We start from the raw sequence: 16,153 nt of genomic DNA, 5'->3' as shown, positions 1-16,153 counted from the left end.
GGATGTAAATAACGTGTTATTCTGACTCTCGTGTTATACGTGGGAAAACTGAGATACAAGTACCTTAAGTGAGTTTCAGAAGCACACAAAGTTCGTGGCGGTTCTAAGAACTTGAACCCAGATTTCATGACGCTGCCTTTGCCTTAATGTCCATAGTGCTGGGATTGGGACTGGCCAGGTGGCTGGGCTGAAAGGGGTGACCTGCCAGTGATGGCAAGGCCGAAGCCTTGGCTGCCAGGTGGTGTGCTGTACAGCTCAGTGTGTACTCTGCGAATGGCCCCTTGCGTGGCTGGACTTGGAATCCTGCCCCAGCAGGTACTAGTTGCTGCCACAACCTTGGCTTCTGGGAGCCCAGTGTCAAGCTTGAGCTGCATGAATGTCCAGCCCCAGCCCTGTGCCAGACCTGGTTGCCCTGCAGACAGACCCCTGGGTGCCAGGTTTCAGCGAGGGCCATGGCTGGCTGCCTGGCACATTCTGTGACATCAGGGCACCTGCGCCTGGCGTGGATCCCTCAGGACTGTCTGGTTTCTGTAGGTTATAATGAGCAGGCGGGTGGCGCCAAGAAGGCTTTGCCTGGCGGATATTTGGCCCTGGCCTCCGTTGATTTCATGTCCACGCACAGCGGTTGAGTTCATGGCGTCAGTGGTCTGCCCAGAGGCTTCATTCGTTGTCCTCCCCAGAAAGCTTTGCTCACCGTGGCTCACGACATCATCCTCATGTGATGTGGAGCTGATCTCCCGGGAACAGGTTTCACTTTCTGCAGAAGCATCCTGTGCCTTTGAAGGTGCGATGGCAGGTGACACTACTGTGATCTGTTAGTCCTCCCTGCACGGGGCCACTCCGTCAGTCAGCAGGTGTCCGCTGTGACCCTCTGTGTGTCCAGCACGTTCGGCCGAGGCTCCTGCACCACCCTCCCGGGGCTCCACCTGGATCGTCATCCCAGCGGCCACTGTGGACTCTTGGCCTCCAGTCATGTCATTTGTTTACTCTGCTGAGAGGTGTCTGGCTTCCATTGTGTTAGTTTGTCTTGATCCAGGGCTGGGAACAGATGCACAGACTCTGGCCCAGTGTGGTGGCCCCTTGGGGTGGTAGGAGGAGCAGATGGGGCCCCAGTGTCAGCTCTGCCACTTTACTTTGTGACCCTGGACTAGTTTCCACTCCCTTTCTCCTTTCTGAAAAGACAGGCTGTACTGAGGGACCCTTAGGCCTTGCAAGTCTGACCATCTGGAACTCTGCCTCTGGGAGAGGGCGTTGTGAACTCTGCGGTTTTTTTTCTTTCTTGCTTTGGCTTGTGCTGATATCATATATTTGTGCCTGGTCTCACTGGCTAAACTAAAGGCCTAGGTAGCCTTTGGCTGGCAGAACATGATAAAGGCCCACTTTTCTCTCTTTAACGTAAATTTTAAAAGGATGCCCCTGGGCGATCCTGGCCGTGTTAGACTTGAGATGCTGTTCCTTTCACCAGGCCTTCCCATGCCTTGTTTTGCGGGCTTGAGGGCTCTGGAACCAAACTGCTTGGGTTCAAGTCCCGTCGTGGCTACTTCCTAGCTGGAGGAGCCTGGGCAGGGTACTGAGGTGCTCTGAACCTCAGTTTCTCTGCTCCTCAAATGGGCTGCTAATAGGACCTACTGCATAGGGTTGTTGTGAGGAATAAGTGTGTCGTTTCCTGCAAAGTGTGTAGATGCTACCCTGTGCTTAGCAAAGAAGGGTTAGGTGCCGTCGGCACCATTTTACTGTGACTATTAATAGTCACCCATCCTAGAATCTTGCGAGGATATCATGTTGTCAGGATTTTAGGAACTAGAAGCTTCTGGCTTTCAGGCCCCACTTGGTGTGCAAGGGGCTAGTGGAAAGGCCAGCCTGTGTGGCCATCAGCTGGAAGGTCTGAGCTGCTGAGCTCCCAGGAAGCATCCGGAGGGAGATTGGGCTAGTGAGCCCAAGGTCACCTTCTTTCCCATAGACGCCCGGTGAGTAAATTTGAACAGCCGTGAGGAGGCAGTTTTGGTTTTCCCCAGCATTCGTGTGGCGGCTGAGTGTTAACTGACTAACACACACCCTGACTTGCGGGTCCCGGGAGCCCACCTGGGGAGTTTCTTCTGTGGGTGGCATGTGGGGTTCGCCACGAGCGCCGACGCTCATTTGTTCTAGAACCAAGTGGTGATCAGGACTCTAAAGTCCCACTGGGGTTCGCACAAAAGGCTGCTGCTATAAGCCCCACGTGGCTGCTGCGGCCGTGGGGGAGGCACCTTGAATTGTGCCCGTTTTTCCATCCTTGGTCCACATACAGGCTGGAGTCCCAGGGGGGAAACGCACGGCAGGGACTGGAATCCAGGGCCTTGCTCTTTAGGCCAGTGCTTGCTTGCTTTCTTCCTTTTGTTTTTAAAATTGAAGTATAATGTACACATTAAAAACTCTGCATATATCATACACGAGCAGCTTGAAGAGTTTTCGCAAACCCAGCACCAGATCCAGCGGGAGGGCCGTGCTGCTCCCCAGAGGCCCTCACGGCGCCCTGCCCTGCCCTGCCCTCTCCTTCAGCTCCCTGTGCGGCTTCCTGTCCTCCTGCATTGTCTTTCGCGGGGTAGGGGACAAGGGACGCTGGTAGGAAGGAGGCAGAAGATGGATTTTCTCCAGTGAGTGGTCATTCTAACCGCCGGCCACCCAGAGACCCAGGGGGAGCCTCTGCTGGTCCCCAGCCTCTTCCTTCTCCTCCCACCAGTCGGTGGCCCCAGGCTTCGCTCCTCTTTCCTCCTCCACACCGGCCTGTACAGGTGAGGACTGAGGTTACAGAGGCTCGGTGTCCCCAGCGGGGAAGGCAGGATTTTACCCCAGGCCTGGTGGCCTCCAGCTCCTGTGCTGTAACCTCTTCATAGCCTTGGCCTCACTGGGCAGAGGAGGAAGCTGTGGGGCTTCGAGCACTCTGGTGCCACTTCCTCCAGCCCAGGTCCCTCAACCCCACAGGGACATTCCGGAGCCATCCATTGAGCTGAACCTGCCGGTCCTGCCACAGAGGTTAGAGGCTAGACTGTGCCCGGCTGGGCTCTCGGGCATGCAGCCTGGCGGGCAGGGGTGTGGTGGGCACAGGTCCTCACTGCAGAGCCCCAGGTCTGAGGCAGGTGCTGTCCTTGAGTCACAAAACCTCCAAATGATGCTTCTGCTTTATCTTTTTTTTTTTTTTCTTGTATGCTTTTGGTATCACGTCTAAGAAACCATTGTAGAATTCAAGGTCATGAAGATTTACACCAGTGTTTTCTTCTAAGAGTTCTACAGTTTTAGCTCTTATCTCAGGATGGTTTGCATGGAGCTAGTCCCAGGTAAATGGTAGCTGCTGTTATCTAAATGTTGTTATCAATTAGGATTATTTTGTTACTTATTTTCATCTTTACCGTGATTCTCATCTGGGGAGCTGTGTCATGTTCCCTCCTGAAAGATAGTGTCAGTGTCTGAACCCATTTCTGGTACAACTAGGGATACGTGGGGGTTGAAGGCAAGGAGGATCTGATGACTTACCCGCCTCCCTCCATTTTCCTGCAAACTTGTTGTTACGGAACATTTAAAAATACTTGAGAAGAGAGAAGGCTGCAATGCTCTCCCACGTAGCCATCTCCCAGCTTCACGAGTTAGCAACTTAGGCTTACCCGCGTTTCATCTACGCCTCACCTAGTTCTCTGCCCACCCCCTGAGCTGGGTGATTTTGAAGCAAATCCCAGACATTATATTTAATCTGTAAATCATTTCCGTGTGTATCTCTAAAAAACAAATCACCGCTTTCTAAAAAGGGATTTGCGGTATTTTGGGGGAGAGCCCTCATTACCACCTAAGAATGGAGAGGCAGGAACCGCGTGGCTCTCCTCCTCTGTAGGGAGCAGGCCGGCTGGCACAGCTGCCGTAGCTGGCCGTGCCAGGACCTGAGTTGCCAGGGGAGGGGCGCGCCCCGAAGCCTGGGGTGCCGTGGGGCCAGGGACAGTGCTGTGCTCCGGGCATCCGCAGGCGGATTAGCCCGGCCAGAGCAGCTCGGGGCCTCGTCCCAGGTGCAGAGCTGGCACGTCCCTTGCTTGGTCTGCGGGATGGGCCAGGGCAAGGTGAGCTCAGAGACCTGGTGTCAGATTGGCCCTGAGAGTCCACATGTTGCAGAATCATGGGAATACTTTTCGTTTTTATATCTGCCAACTCCTTTCATATCCATGATCTCCCTGTTGCCCTTAGCGCTCCCTGAGGTAGGTTTTATTCAAAACACACCTTTTATGTACAAGGAAACCATCTCAGAGATTAGCTGCAGTTTCCTCTTCACAGACATGGACTAAGTGACAGAGGCAGGATTTGAACTCAGGACTTCTGTCTGCATTTTCTATTAGATAAATGCAAATCCTTGTGCCTCACTCCTTGCTCATTTCCTACCCATCAGTGCAACTGCAAAGGGAATCGTATCTCTGATGTTCATCCCGGTCCTCTTCTTTGGCTTTGATTCTCAGTGGGGAAACCTCAGTGCCCCCCAGCCCAGCAGAGGGCCCAGTGCCCCTTTTGGCACCTTCATCCCATGGGCCGGGGCATGGGGGGGGCATCTGGCTGGTCGCTGCCCCTTTGTCCCCTCAACAAGCAATCAGCATGGTCTAGACCACCGTCTGGTCCTGCTGAGCCAGGGCTGTGTGTTTCTGCTTTTTCCTCTTTTCAGTTTGCTGAAAGCTGGGCGCCCCTTGTTAACTTCCAGGATCCCTTCCTAGGTGTTCTGTGGCCGGGCCTCTAAGGGAACATGTGTTTACCATTTGCCATGGAGACAGTTTGGGCCTTTCTTCCTCGGAGTGGTGATTAAATGGTCTAGGGCACTCACCCTTCCAACAATTTGTTTGGTAATTCTAAGAGACTTGTGAAAAATGCATGAGGCCTGCGATACAATAGATAAGCTGAAAAGCTTGGAAGAAAATCCACTTGTGGATGGATAGTGGGGCGATTGGAAAAACTCTTTCTTTGCCCTCTCTGTCCTTGTCCCAAAAGAGATCATGTTTAGGAATAATTCTTCTCTTAATACCGAGGCTTTCATCCTGGGTCAAAAGCTTGTTGGCGCCTGCTTGTCAGATATTTGCCCTTTTGGTTTCTTCTAGCTTCTTTGCCTCATGAGTTTGGCTGAAGTTCATGTCTTAATGATTCTGAGTTCCCTCTTTAAAGGTCAATGCCCTAATGCATAAAAGTGGAACCAGAACCAGCAACTACGTGGATACCCTTCTGGAACTGGGGGTGGGGACGTGTAGATTTTTGAGGGGGAGGAAGGAGCAGGTTCATGTTGCATGTGACTCAGCTGTTGGGGGAGAATTGGGCCAGCATCTCTGAGCATGTGTGTCCCTTCCCTTACCTGTAATGCCGCCAGCAAGTGGCTGTCTGTCCTGTTCTAAAGCAGCCCCACATGTGGCCCGAAAGTCTCCCTCAATAAACACTGGTCTTCACTTTCCTCTAATTTAGACTCAAGTCAGGGAGGAGGCCAGCGAGGCCCAGAGAAACCAAGTGGCTCGCCCCAGTTGACACCAAGAGGTGATAACCCTGGGGGCCTGGCTGTCTTGATCCTTGGTCCCTTCCTCTCTCCTCCACACCCAGCTGCTTCCCAGTGTGTCCAGGGCGGGGGAAGGGCAGTTCAGTGCTTTTAGTTCATAACCCCGAACATGAATTCCTCGGCCAGGATTACGGATCCACTAGAGCGAAGCCTGGAAGGCTTTCATTCATCCACGTGTCTGCTGCGCCTCACACGATGTCCTGAGCGCTGTTGATGATGTGATGAAGTTTGCTGAGTAGACGACCTTTTAACATGAGGACATTAACGTGATTTCAAGAGTGTGAATCTTGGTGTCTCCTGAACGACACGCCCTTATGACAGTGTAGACCTGTTCAAAGGAAAGGGCTCTGATGAAGGAATGGAGCCGATGGGGAGCCTGCAGTGGGGAGGTGCAGGCACTCGGGAGGCTGAGGCATGGGACGGAGGAACTGGGCACGGTCCCTTCCTTAAGGACACCTTGCAGCTTGTCCCCATGTTTCCTGGGAGTGGCAGATGTGGGCTCTCCCACATCAGCGGCTGGGCTTTTTCTGAGCAGGGCAGTGGGCCAGTCGCTGGGCTGACTTGCTGATAGTCATGTCTCTCAGGAGGAGGCGGAAGCAGTGATGGTGGCTTCTGTTGTGCGTTTCGGCCTCCAGCACAGAATGTGTGTGCGGGTGTGGGCCTTCTGGGGGGTGACAGCGTGTAGGCCCCGTGGACTTCACAGGCGTGGGGATGGATGGAAGGAAGGCCTCCCCACATCTGTGCACTGGCCACCCTTTAGGGCCCGAGGAACTTTTTTAAACATTCAGAGGAAAAGACAAAAGTGAGCCCATAACCAGATCCCCTGGCATGAAACACAGTGGAGAGCAGATTTCAGAGGAGAGTAGATATGAATCTGTGGCTTTTGTGTTTGAGAGCTCTTAAAAATGAGTACTAGGAACCAAAATAGGTTCACTGTAAAGAATAATTCTAAATGGAGCTTTATTTTCATTGGTAAGGTTTATTAGAAAATCAGCATTACGGCTTTTCTCGTGGCCTTTGCAGATCTCACAGGCTGATACTGTGAAATCAGGCAAACCGGGGGCCGTGGGGGTGGGTTCAGCTGGTATAATTCCTCCCCGGGGCGGCCATAACCAAGTACCACAAACCGAGCGGCTTAAAACAACAGAAGTTCATCCTGTCACAGTTAAGGTAGCTGGAAGGCTAACATCGAGTCATCTGCAGGGCCCGCTCCTTCTGGAGGCACCAGTGACACTCTGTCCGTGCCTCTCCGAGCTGCTGCTGGGGGCCTGCGGTCCGTGGCCTTCTCCTTGCCTGGTAGCTGCATGACTTCCGGTGATTTCTTCACATGGCCTTCTTCCTTTCTGTGTCTCTGTCCAAATGTTCCTTGTCTTGAAGACCTCAGTCCATGGCTCAGGATCCATCCTAATCCAATATGACCTCATGTTAACTTGATTGCATCTCTGAAGACAGTATTTCCAAATAAGGTCACGTTCACAGGACCACGGTTTGGGACTTGAACAGATCTGTATATGGGGTGGGGGGGGGCACACAATTCCATCCACAATAACAACAGCTGCTAAATGGCCTTCCGTACGCGCAGTCTTCTGTCTGAGCCCTTCTCTCGTTACTCCAGCATTCCACATTTCTGTCCTCAGAATTGTAGATTTTAATAGAGCCAGAGAAATGGTCTGTCTCACTTGCTGTGTCTGCCTGACGTGCTGCTCTAGCCCACTCATGTGGCTTGGGGCTCCTGTAGTCACCAAGATGACGAGTGATAGGGTCAGGGTCCCTGTGTTCTTTTCCTAGAAACATTTTGCTCTGTCTTTGGTTGAATTCTGTTCCTGAGAATAGTTTCTTGTTCACCATGTGCATTAGTGTTATTTTCCCAAGAAGACTAACTTCCGTGAAGACCGATTTGGTCACACTTCCTCCTGCATTTCCAGAGTCTACCATGGAGCTAGTTGGTAGTAAACGAGCACTTATTTAATGATAAGTGTCGCCCCATGGCATGCGTCTCACTGCCACGCCTTCCACAGACCTAACGAATCCTGGCATCCCACTCCCCGCTGGCCCTGCTCAGAGTCCTTATCAGAGCAGCGTGCTGGGCCACTCTCACTGCGTGTGTGTGACCCACACAGGGAGCAGATCTGGTTTCAGGTGAGGCTTTATCCAAGGGTCACACGAGCAGACCAGACCCTGCTTGCTCTCCCTTCTTCTTTGCTCTGTTTTTTCAATTTGGGCTCCATTTTGAGTTTTGGCTCCATCAGGCCTCTCCTTCAGATCCCAAGGTGACTGCTCTTAGCTGCCCAGTTTCTGTGCTTCCTCTTCTCCGTGAGGAGAGTGTTTTTTTCCCAGCATTCTCAGCAAGAGCGCTGAGCCTGCCTCTGATTGCCGCGACTCAGGACACGTGTCCTCTCCTGAGCCAGTGGGCCCTAGGAGGACAGAGTGACCTGATTGGTCTAACCAGAGTCATGTGATCTCTGGTCATGTGAGTGGGTGTCGGCAGGTTCACAAGACCCCGTGATAACACCAAACAGAAATGAGGACTGGTGGGGGAGTGAGAAGAGAGGGATGGATTGGGGGGCGGCACGTGGGATGAAGTGCAGCTTGTCACCCTCGTTTCATCATCAGTCTCCCCTCTAACTGGAAGGGGTGTGCTTTCCTTTCAGGAATACATTGACGCCCACCCTGAGACCATTGTCCTGGACCCCCTGCCTGCCATCAGGACTCTGCTGGACCGCTCCAAGTCCTATGAGCTCATCCGGAAGATTGAGGCCTACATGAAAGGTATGGGCCCTGTGGCAGGTGGCACACCTCTGTGGTCATGGGACAGTCGTTGAATGGGGTGGGAGGAGGGGTTCTGGTCTTTTTAAGAAGCACTTTGGGACAGGAAGCAATTGAATTCCAGGGGGCACATATTCTGGGGGGAGGGCCAGCAGAGTGAGGAAATAAAGCTCCGAGAGTGCTACTTGGGAGAGTGGCTCCGACCACTTCAAGACAGTTTTGTTTTCTTGTCTTGAAGCCACAGAGTGGCGATGAAGTGTCCCCATAACACAGTGTTTGGAGAGCAGCAGCAGGCGGGCCAGGGGAGTTATGTAACTGGGCGAAGGAGACGGGGAGATTCAAGGGCCGTTAATCAAACACATGGCGATCTGTAGTGTGGCGGCTGGACCTCGCGGGTACGCTGTGTTCTCGTGGGCACAGGCAGGAGCCTCCCTCTGAGCTGCAGGAGCTTCTCCTGCCAGCTGCAGGCTTGTGTCCCTGAGGACTCACCCTCTCCATCTCCTGGGCAGGGCAGCTCCGGAGAAGTCAGGCTGCCTTTCCAAGGTGTTTGTTTATGTGAGAAGGGCTTTTTGGAAATATTCATGTTAACAGTAACCTCCTACTTTTCTCTGCTTGGTCCAAGCATTCCTTGCCGAGAGCACTTGTTTAATTTTAAGGAGATGTGCTTTGCCTGTGCCCTGGGGCTGTGTAAGGATTCGTGTTAGGAGCAGGAGGGGCAGCCACTGCTTCTGCCATCCAGACCCTGAGTGTGGCCCGCACCTGACCTGGGGGTGACTTGCGCCCAGGCCTCTTTTCGTGTGACAGTGGTGTCAGTAGATAGTTTGGCTCACAGGACCATTATGGGAATAAGAGAACAGCGTTTATTGGGTATGTTGCCAGGTGCCTGGCATTGGGTTAAGTTTTCGCCTTACAGTCTCTCTTCTGGTGCTCATAAAGGGGCAAGTTTCATAGCTGAGTGCTGGAGGCTTGGAGAGGTTAGCAGACATGCCGACATCATCTAGCCTGTAAGTGGCAGAGCCAGCATCCAGCCAGGTCTGTCCGACTCCGGCTCCCCAGCTCCTAACCCCGGAGCTTGGCTTTCATGTCCGTGGCCAGAGGGCCCTGGATCTAGCCAGCACCTGGCATGGGTGCAGCCATGGGCCCTGAGAGAGTTGGTGAGTCCTTGGTTCTCTAAGGAATGTGTCCTGCGAAGAGCTAGGTGCTGGACCTGGCCTTCCTGGAAAGGGGTCTCAAGGTCCTGGCTGCCTAGTGTTCATCCAGTGGTGTGGAGCATGGACCTGACTTCCTGGGGGACCCTCAAGCGAGCAGACTTTTGCAGCATGCCAGCATCCTTCCCTCCTTAGATCTGGAGTGGTCAGTGATGATGTCAACTTCCCTTCCCTTTGTGGGTCCAACCAGAACCCCTAGATGAGAAGTAAGATCTATTATGTTTTGGCTGAACGTTGGTTCTGGAAAGGAAATCCACCTCTTCCCAGGGTGTGTGTGTGTCGGGACTGTGTAAAGGGACAGGAGATCGTATTAAAAGACGAGACGTCCTGATGAGTGGGAGGAGGTGCAGGTCAGCAGCCACGTCTCATGTCCTTGCCACGCCCACTGGTGACGGCTCTGATGGGATTGTGGAGGGTACCTCGAAGAAGACTGTTTCAGAACAGAGAGCACAGGCTTTGGGAGGGAGGCAGACTGAGATTGTGTCCAAATCTGGGCTCTCGGTGTCTGTGGTTTTTGGCTAAGTCCCTTGACCCGGCCCTGTGGTTTTCTGTAAGGTGTGGATAATATCCACGGGGTCCGGGGTGGGGATAACTGGGATGAGGTCTGATGAGCACCTAGCACGGGTCCCGGCCCATTGGGGTCACCCAGGAATGGCAGCTGCCATTACGATGAAAGGGGCTGAGACATCTGGGTTGGGTCTTGGAGCCTGTCTTGATTTTTATGGGCAGAGAATCAGGGCTGGGGGTCAAGGGTGAACCTGGGCTTGAAGTATGAGCGTGCACGGTCCGGGGAGCAGGGGAGCGGCTGTGGGCTGGACCGCAGGGTGCACAGCAAGCAGGACTGTCCCTGGTGGGCAAGTACTGAGGCAGTAACAGTCTGGACCTCCGAGGCAGGGCAGCGGTGTGAGCAAAGCCGAGAGAGCTGACGTGTGAGGTGCTTGTGTGGGAGAGCTCAGAGTGGGGCACTTGGAACACCTCATGCTGTTGGGTGGGACTTTATTCGTGGGCAGCCATTGAAGGCCTGTGCACCGGCCTGTGAGGAGATGAGAATACATTTTAGACAGACCAGTGCAGACATGGCCTGGAGACAGATTCTAACGGCCTGTTGTGAGGGTGACATACACCCAGCCACAGGCGTGAGGGGCTGGTGACCGGCTCCAGTGGAGAGAGAATCAGACCCCACTCTGCTGGCTCCAAGAATCTGCAAACCCAGGTGGCATCAGCTCAGGAGATGCCTGCTAAGGGGGACACCCCCTCTGGGCGCAGCAAGAGCTTGTGAGCCAAACCCTAAAGACAGACTTGGGACTAGGCCAGCAGGAATTGTGTGGGTGGGCCGTGACCGCTGCACCCTGGGTTTTCCTTCTCGTGCATTCCGAGCCGGCCTGGTATTCTGCCAGGAGGGTGGTCAGAGGCTGGGACTTCCTAGAGCCTTTTCTTGCCCACCCGGGAGCTGTTCATGTAAAAGCATTGTTGGCTCCCACCTCCCATCCTCCCTCCCAGAAGCCGGGCTCCTCCGTTCAGACGCAGAGAACCTCTGGGAAGCACGTCCCCGGCTCTCCTCCACCCGTCCTGCTGTTCCTGGTGGTGCATACTGTAAATGGCCATAATTACCCTTTAAGTTCCTCGGACAATTATAGCAAGTGACACTGCTTTTGTGTTGGGAGAAGGGGCTTGGCAGAAACTAACCCCCATGCTGAGGCGGCTCTCCCTGTCCTCAGAGAGCCTGGACGCCTGCAGAGAAATAGGGCGGGCCATCTGTCTCCATGCCGAGCATCAGCTGTGGGAGACACGTGAGGCCTGCTGCCTGGAGCTCCCAGCCCCACCTGTCTGAGCATCTGGGCAGCCTTGCTGTGGTCGGTGCCATCTCACTTCCATGTTCCCTGAGCGCATACTCTAATTCAGAGTCTGGAGGGGAAGCAGGGCCCTTTCTCTGCCTCAAACCCGTCAGTCTCAAACCCACTGATTCGGTTAGTACCGAAGTTGCGTCAACAACAGAGCCCTGAAATCACGGTGGTTTAAATGAGATAGAACTTCATTTCTCTCTCATGTACAAGCCCAGAGGAAGGTCCCTTGGTACCTTCCAGTTTCTTCCCCATCTTCTTCCAGCTCCTTGTGTGGTGTGGCCCTCCTGGTCCGAGGTCGTGCTGAAACTCCAGCCGTCACATCCAACCAAGGTCTAGACATCAGCATGGAGAGGGGCCGTGGGAGAAAGGAAGTAAAGGAAGCAGCCCTCGTTACCTGTAGGAACGGTTCTGGAAGCTACAGCGTGGTGTTGTTCACACATTATTGGCCAGAACTGAGTCTCGTACTGAGCTGCAAGGGAGCGGGGGATTGTGGTCTCTGTTGTGTGCAGCTATGTGCCCAGCTAAGACTTAGAAGCTTTGTCACCATGGAAGAAGAGGGAGAATAAGTTTTGGGGGTCAATTAGTGGTCACCCCACCCTCCTAGAAGTGGGTTCCTGCCTGGGTGAATGACTTGAAATGACCATTTGCTGTCCTGCTGGCCAGGGGATGTGGCTTCAGTTTGTGACCTGAGCAGTAGGTCCCTTCCGCATAGCAGCATGAGGTCAGTAGGCTTGCAGAGTGACTTATTCCAGGGAGCCTGGGCCACAGGTTTCCCTAGTAGATGACAGCTTCTGGGCAGGGCTGCACCCACACCCCTTAGCCAGAGGCACAGATGGCACTGAACCTGGATCTAATTCAAACCAAGTGCAGGAGCCTCCCAGAAATTACACATGGCCTTCTACAGGCAAGGGGGGAGCAGGGGAGGGGACTGTGTCCACAGGCCAAGGTTGCCACACTCACACCTCTGTAGGCCTTTCTCACTGGTGCCTGCTTTGCCGCCCAGGCCTGGGATTTGGAGATGAAAGCCCCTAGACCAAGGCCTGGCTCTGCCTCCGCAGGTTGAGCCATTCTGGGCAAGTTTCTAGCCAGCGCCTGAACTGGCTGAAGCGATGTGTGGGAAAGCACTGGGGCTGTGATTGGATAACACCAGTTTGTCCCGTCGGCCCTGGGGGCAGCAGCTGGGGAAGGGTTGCAGGCCACATAGCAAAGTGCTTGAGAGCCTCTGCTGAGCCAGCGAAGGCTGTAGGTGAGTGGTGGCTCTCCTGTTCTCCTTTTCCCACAGCCTCCCCACATGTGTTCTGGAGGTGACAGATGGCCATCTGACGCCAAGCCTCCCTGGGGAGGGGTGTGCAAACCACAGATCGAGTGTTTCTGCTTGTGGTTTTATGGGAATTTAATCAGTGCTCATCTTGGAGGCTGTTTGGAGGCTGGATTGAAATGGAGTAATCTAGACACCAAGGGAAGAGAAAATAACATTCCTCGGGGCCTGGGAGAAATAATGCCCCACAGAGCATCTGCCCGGGGGGTGGGGAGGACCACCGGGGATATGTGTTGATTTGCGGGGGCCTCTTATTCAGAGGTGGAGGTTAGCTGTCCTGTTTCCCCTTGGTCAGCTGCAAGGGACTCTGGGTGGGAGAGGCAATGGTGGGAGCGGGACTGGGGGTCAAGGCCCGGGTCCGCGATCCATCTAGTCCCCCTGCATTGTGTGGCCTGTGCAGGTCCCTTTTCCTCGGAGCTTGCTTTGTCATTGCTCAGGAGGGCAGCTACATGCCAGGCACTGTTGGAAGCACTTGACATGTATTGGCTAATTTAATCTTCCCAGTGACCCTGCGAGAAAAGTATTACTGTTAACAAGAGCATTCAGCGTTGTCTGTTAGGGCCATAGAGCTTCTAGGGGGCTGAGTTGGGATCGGAATCCACGCCTCTGGCCTGAATCTGCCTCCCACTCCTCCTGTGTGCTGCCTCCTCCACCCCACTGTCCCTGAGCCTGACCGGGTTGGTGTGGGCAGCACCGAGGCCGTGATGGATACAGTTGGGGGCCCTGCAGCCTGGGGCCAGTGATCCCTGAGCCTCTTGGTACCGTCCACACAACGGGCACTGCTCCCGGGCGCCCTCTGGTGTCCAGTGAAGAGAGACTAGCAGCTCTGTTTAGTTGAGTCTCTGCCCCTTGTGTCTATGGAGGAAACAGAAATCTTGCCTGTTCCTTTTTGAGGGCAGCAACACATATGGGGTGGAAAAGAACAGAGCTGTGGTGCTGACAGGCCTGGGCTCAAATCTCAGCCCCCCCTTGTGTGGCCTGGGCAGTGACTGGCCCTCCCTAGGTCGTTTGCTCGCCTGGAAGGCCAAGGTTACCATCACCTCCCTGAGGGGAGGTGTGCAGGTCTGGCCCCATTCCCTGCAGCGAGGGTGGCCCATAGTGAGGCGCTGTGATGCTGTCGGCTCCCTCTCCTTGGTCTCGCCAGGCACTCAGATTTGGGGTCGGAGGCATGTGGCAGAGCCGGCAGTGGGCAGCGGGGCCTGGAGTCAAAGAGGACAAACAGGACAGGGGTGTGCCCGCCGAGGACTGCCGCTCCCCAGTCAGGGCCAGCTTCTAGCCCTGGTTCTGTGTAGGAGGCTGGAGTTTGGGATCAGCCTGCCCAGAAAATGCTTCAACCTTCAGTGGGCTTCTGAGGAGCTGGCCCTCAGGTGCCTGCCTGCCGTGCCTGCGTGAGGGTCGGCTGCCCTACCCTTGGGGCTGAGGCTGCAGGGACCATGTTGTCCCATCCAGCGTTCTGGTGTGAGGGAGGACGGGGCACCAGGTGAGGACAGACTCCTGGAGCAGGGGCTGTGTAAGTGACGTGAGCCCATGAGCTATGGGGTGGTGGGGCCTTTGGGTGGATGCTCAGCACTTGCTTCCCCTGCTGGACTTTGGCGTGTGTCCTGGTTTTCACGTCAGCCGCTTCTAGCCATCCAGACAGAGACCCCATGTTCAGGTGGAGGTGGAGGGTCCGCAGAGCAGGATGGTGCTTTGGGCCCCTCTTTAAAGCCCCAACCCCCGGGCATGTTGAGGACTGGCTGTGGGCCAAGCCTCTATTTGGAGGCTTCTGGGCCTAAATCCCAGCCCTGCCCTGGGGGGAAAGCGCTGATTAAATTGTGACACACCAACGATAATGAAACATTTCAGAGCTGGAAAATGGAAAAGAAAAAAAGAAGAAAAAAGCCGTCTTAGAATAAGTGGAATAGAGCAATAGTTTGCCATTTCCGCCTAACCTGTATGGGTCCCCTGCCTGCTCTGGAAGAGGCTGGCTCCGCTGAGCACACTTTCGGCATTCCTGGACTGCACGCCTCCTGCGGGCTGCACAGATCTGACCTTGAATTCCCTCTGTGGACGCACAGGGACCTGATTGCTGGTGACTCAAACATGCTTAACCTCAACCTCACTTCCCAGAGGCAGCCCCTCCCAACAGTGTGGAATCCATCTTTCTGGAGCCTTCTCAGACACAAACAAATGTATATGTGTTTTTTAAAAAAATAGCAACGGGTCATATTACGTATGTTCTCGTAAAACTTGTTTGTTTGTTTTTTTCTCTCTCTCTCACTTAATAGATAGCTTGGCTCCTTTCCATGTCATCCCATAAAGATGATGGATATCAGGTTTGCTCTGTCCTTTTCGATGGCAACATATTTCAGCATGTGAATGAAAGGGTAAAAATTTACTTGATTATGTTACAGGGCTCATGAGGTCATTCCAGTTTGATTTGGGTTTTTAAACTGGGCTGCAATAAACCTAGACCTTTGCGTAGTTCTGTAAAACTCCCCAAAAGTAATATTTCTCAGTCAAAGATTATTATAAACATTTCCCGGGTTGGCAGATATTACTCGATTGTTCTTCAAGAAGTTTGAACAAATTTTGCTACTAATTTGCATTTCTTCCATTATTGGCAAAATTGAGCATCTCTTCACGTGTTTCCTAGCCTTTCGCATTTCTTCTTGGTGAATCTTTTTGTGTCATCTGCCCGTTTTCTTTTAGGTTGGTGGTCTTTTTCTTACTGATTGGTTAGAGCCCTTTTTTGGATTAAGGAAATTGTCTCATTGTTTAAAAATATGGACTGTTTTGTCTATGGAAGTTTTATCTTTGTGCTTGGGCCAACCTAACATTTTCTGTTCTGCTTTTAGAATATGTACTGCCAGAGAGAGCACTTCAAATATTATTTTTAAAATGTCTTGGACACCAAAAAGGCTGCTGCGTTTTGAGAGTTGGACCTGTCTGGGTCCGGAAGGGGCTGTAAATCAGTGGGAACAGCTGTCACGGAGTTAATCCACGTTTCTAGCAACCGTTTCCATAAGCTGGAATGGGGCTCAGGAATAGCCATGTGTCCACCTGGGCTTGTGTCTGGTTCCTGAGAACACGCTGGTACAAATGGCACTCTGACCTCTCGAGATGAAATAGGTCATTCGCTAAATTAGACAGGGTACCACTGCTCGTCCAGCTGACCAGGGACTGGGGAATGTCAGACCTGTGGCATTTGTTTCTCTCTGTGCCTGCCCCAAAGCAACCCCTCCCCAACTTCAGGCTGGTTCCCCGTCTTCCAGTGTTTTCCCCCTGACAGGTCACCTGTAGCTGGGAGCTGAGGATCAAGCTGCTGGCAGGGAGGGAGCAGCTGCCACCAGGGAGTCCGGTAGGGGCTGCAGCCACTTGTGAAATGTCACCCCCATCCAGTGTCTCCAATGACTACAATTAAGGTTCCTTCTGAAAAACTCATAGTAACCAAGTCTGTTAGTTTCCTCTTGCTACATACCAGATGGCTGCAAAT

General features: G+C 53.5%; 1 protein-coding gene across 3 annotated transcripts in view; it reads left to right on the top strand.

Moving 5' to 3' along the window:
• The window catches only part of ITPK1 (inositol-tetrakisphosphate 1-kinase), a 155,033-nt gene that overhangs the window by 103,027 nt on the left and 35,853 nt on the right, over positions 1 to 16,153 (top strand). For all 3 annotated transcript variants that reach the window (XM_019745416.3, XM_074327020.2, XM_074327024.2), the window contains one exon: positions 8,194 to 8,311. In XM_019745416.3, the coding sequence (XP_019600975.1) occupies positions 8,194 to 8,311 (118 nt within the window). The remainder of the gene's footprint in view (positions 1 to 8,193; positions 8,312 to 16,153) is intronic.

The sequence above is a fragment of the Rhinolophus sinicus genome, chromosome 3 (genome assembly GCF_057876585.1).
Source record: "Rhinolophus sinicus isolate RSI-liver-muscle chromosome 3, RSI-T2T, whole genome shotgun sequence".
In the NCBI taxonomy this organism is placed as follows: Eukaryota; Metazoa; Chordata; class Mammalia; order Chiroptera; family Rhinolophidae; genus Rhinolophus; species Rhinolophus sinicus.
The sequence above is the reverse complement of the archived record's forward strand: the minus strand, read 5'-3'. Positions and strand labels throughout refer to the sequence as shown.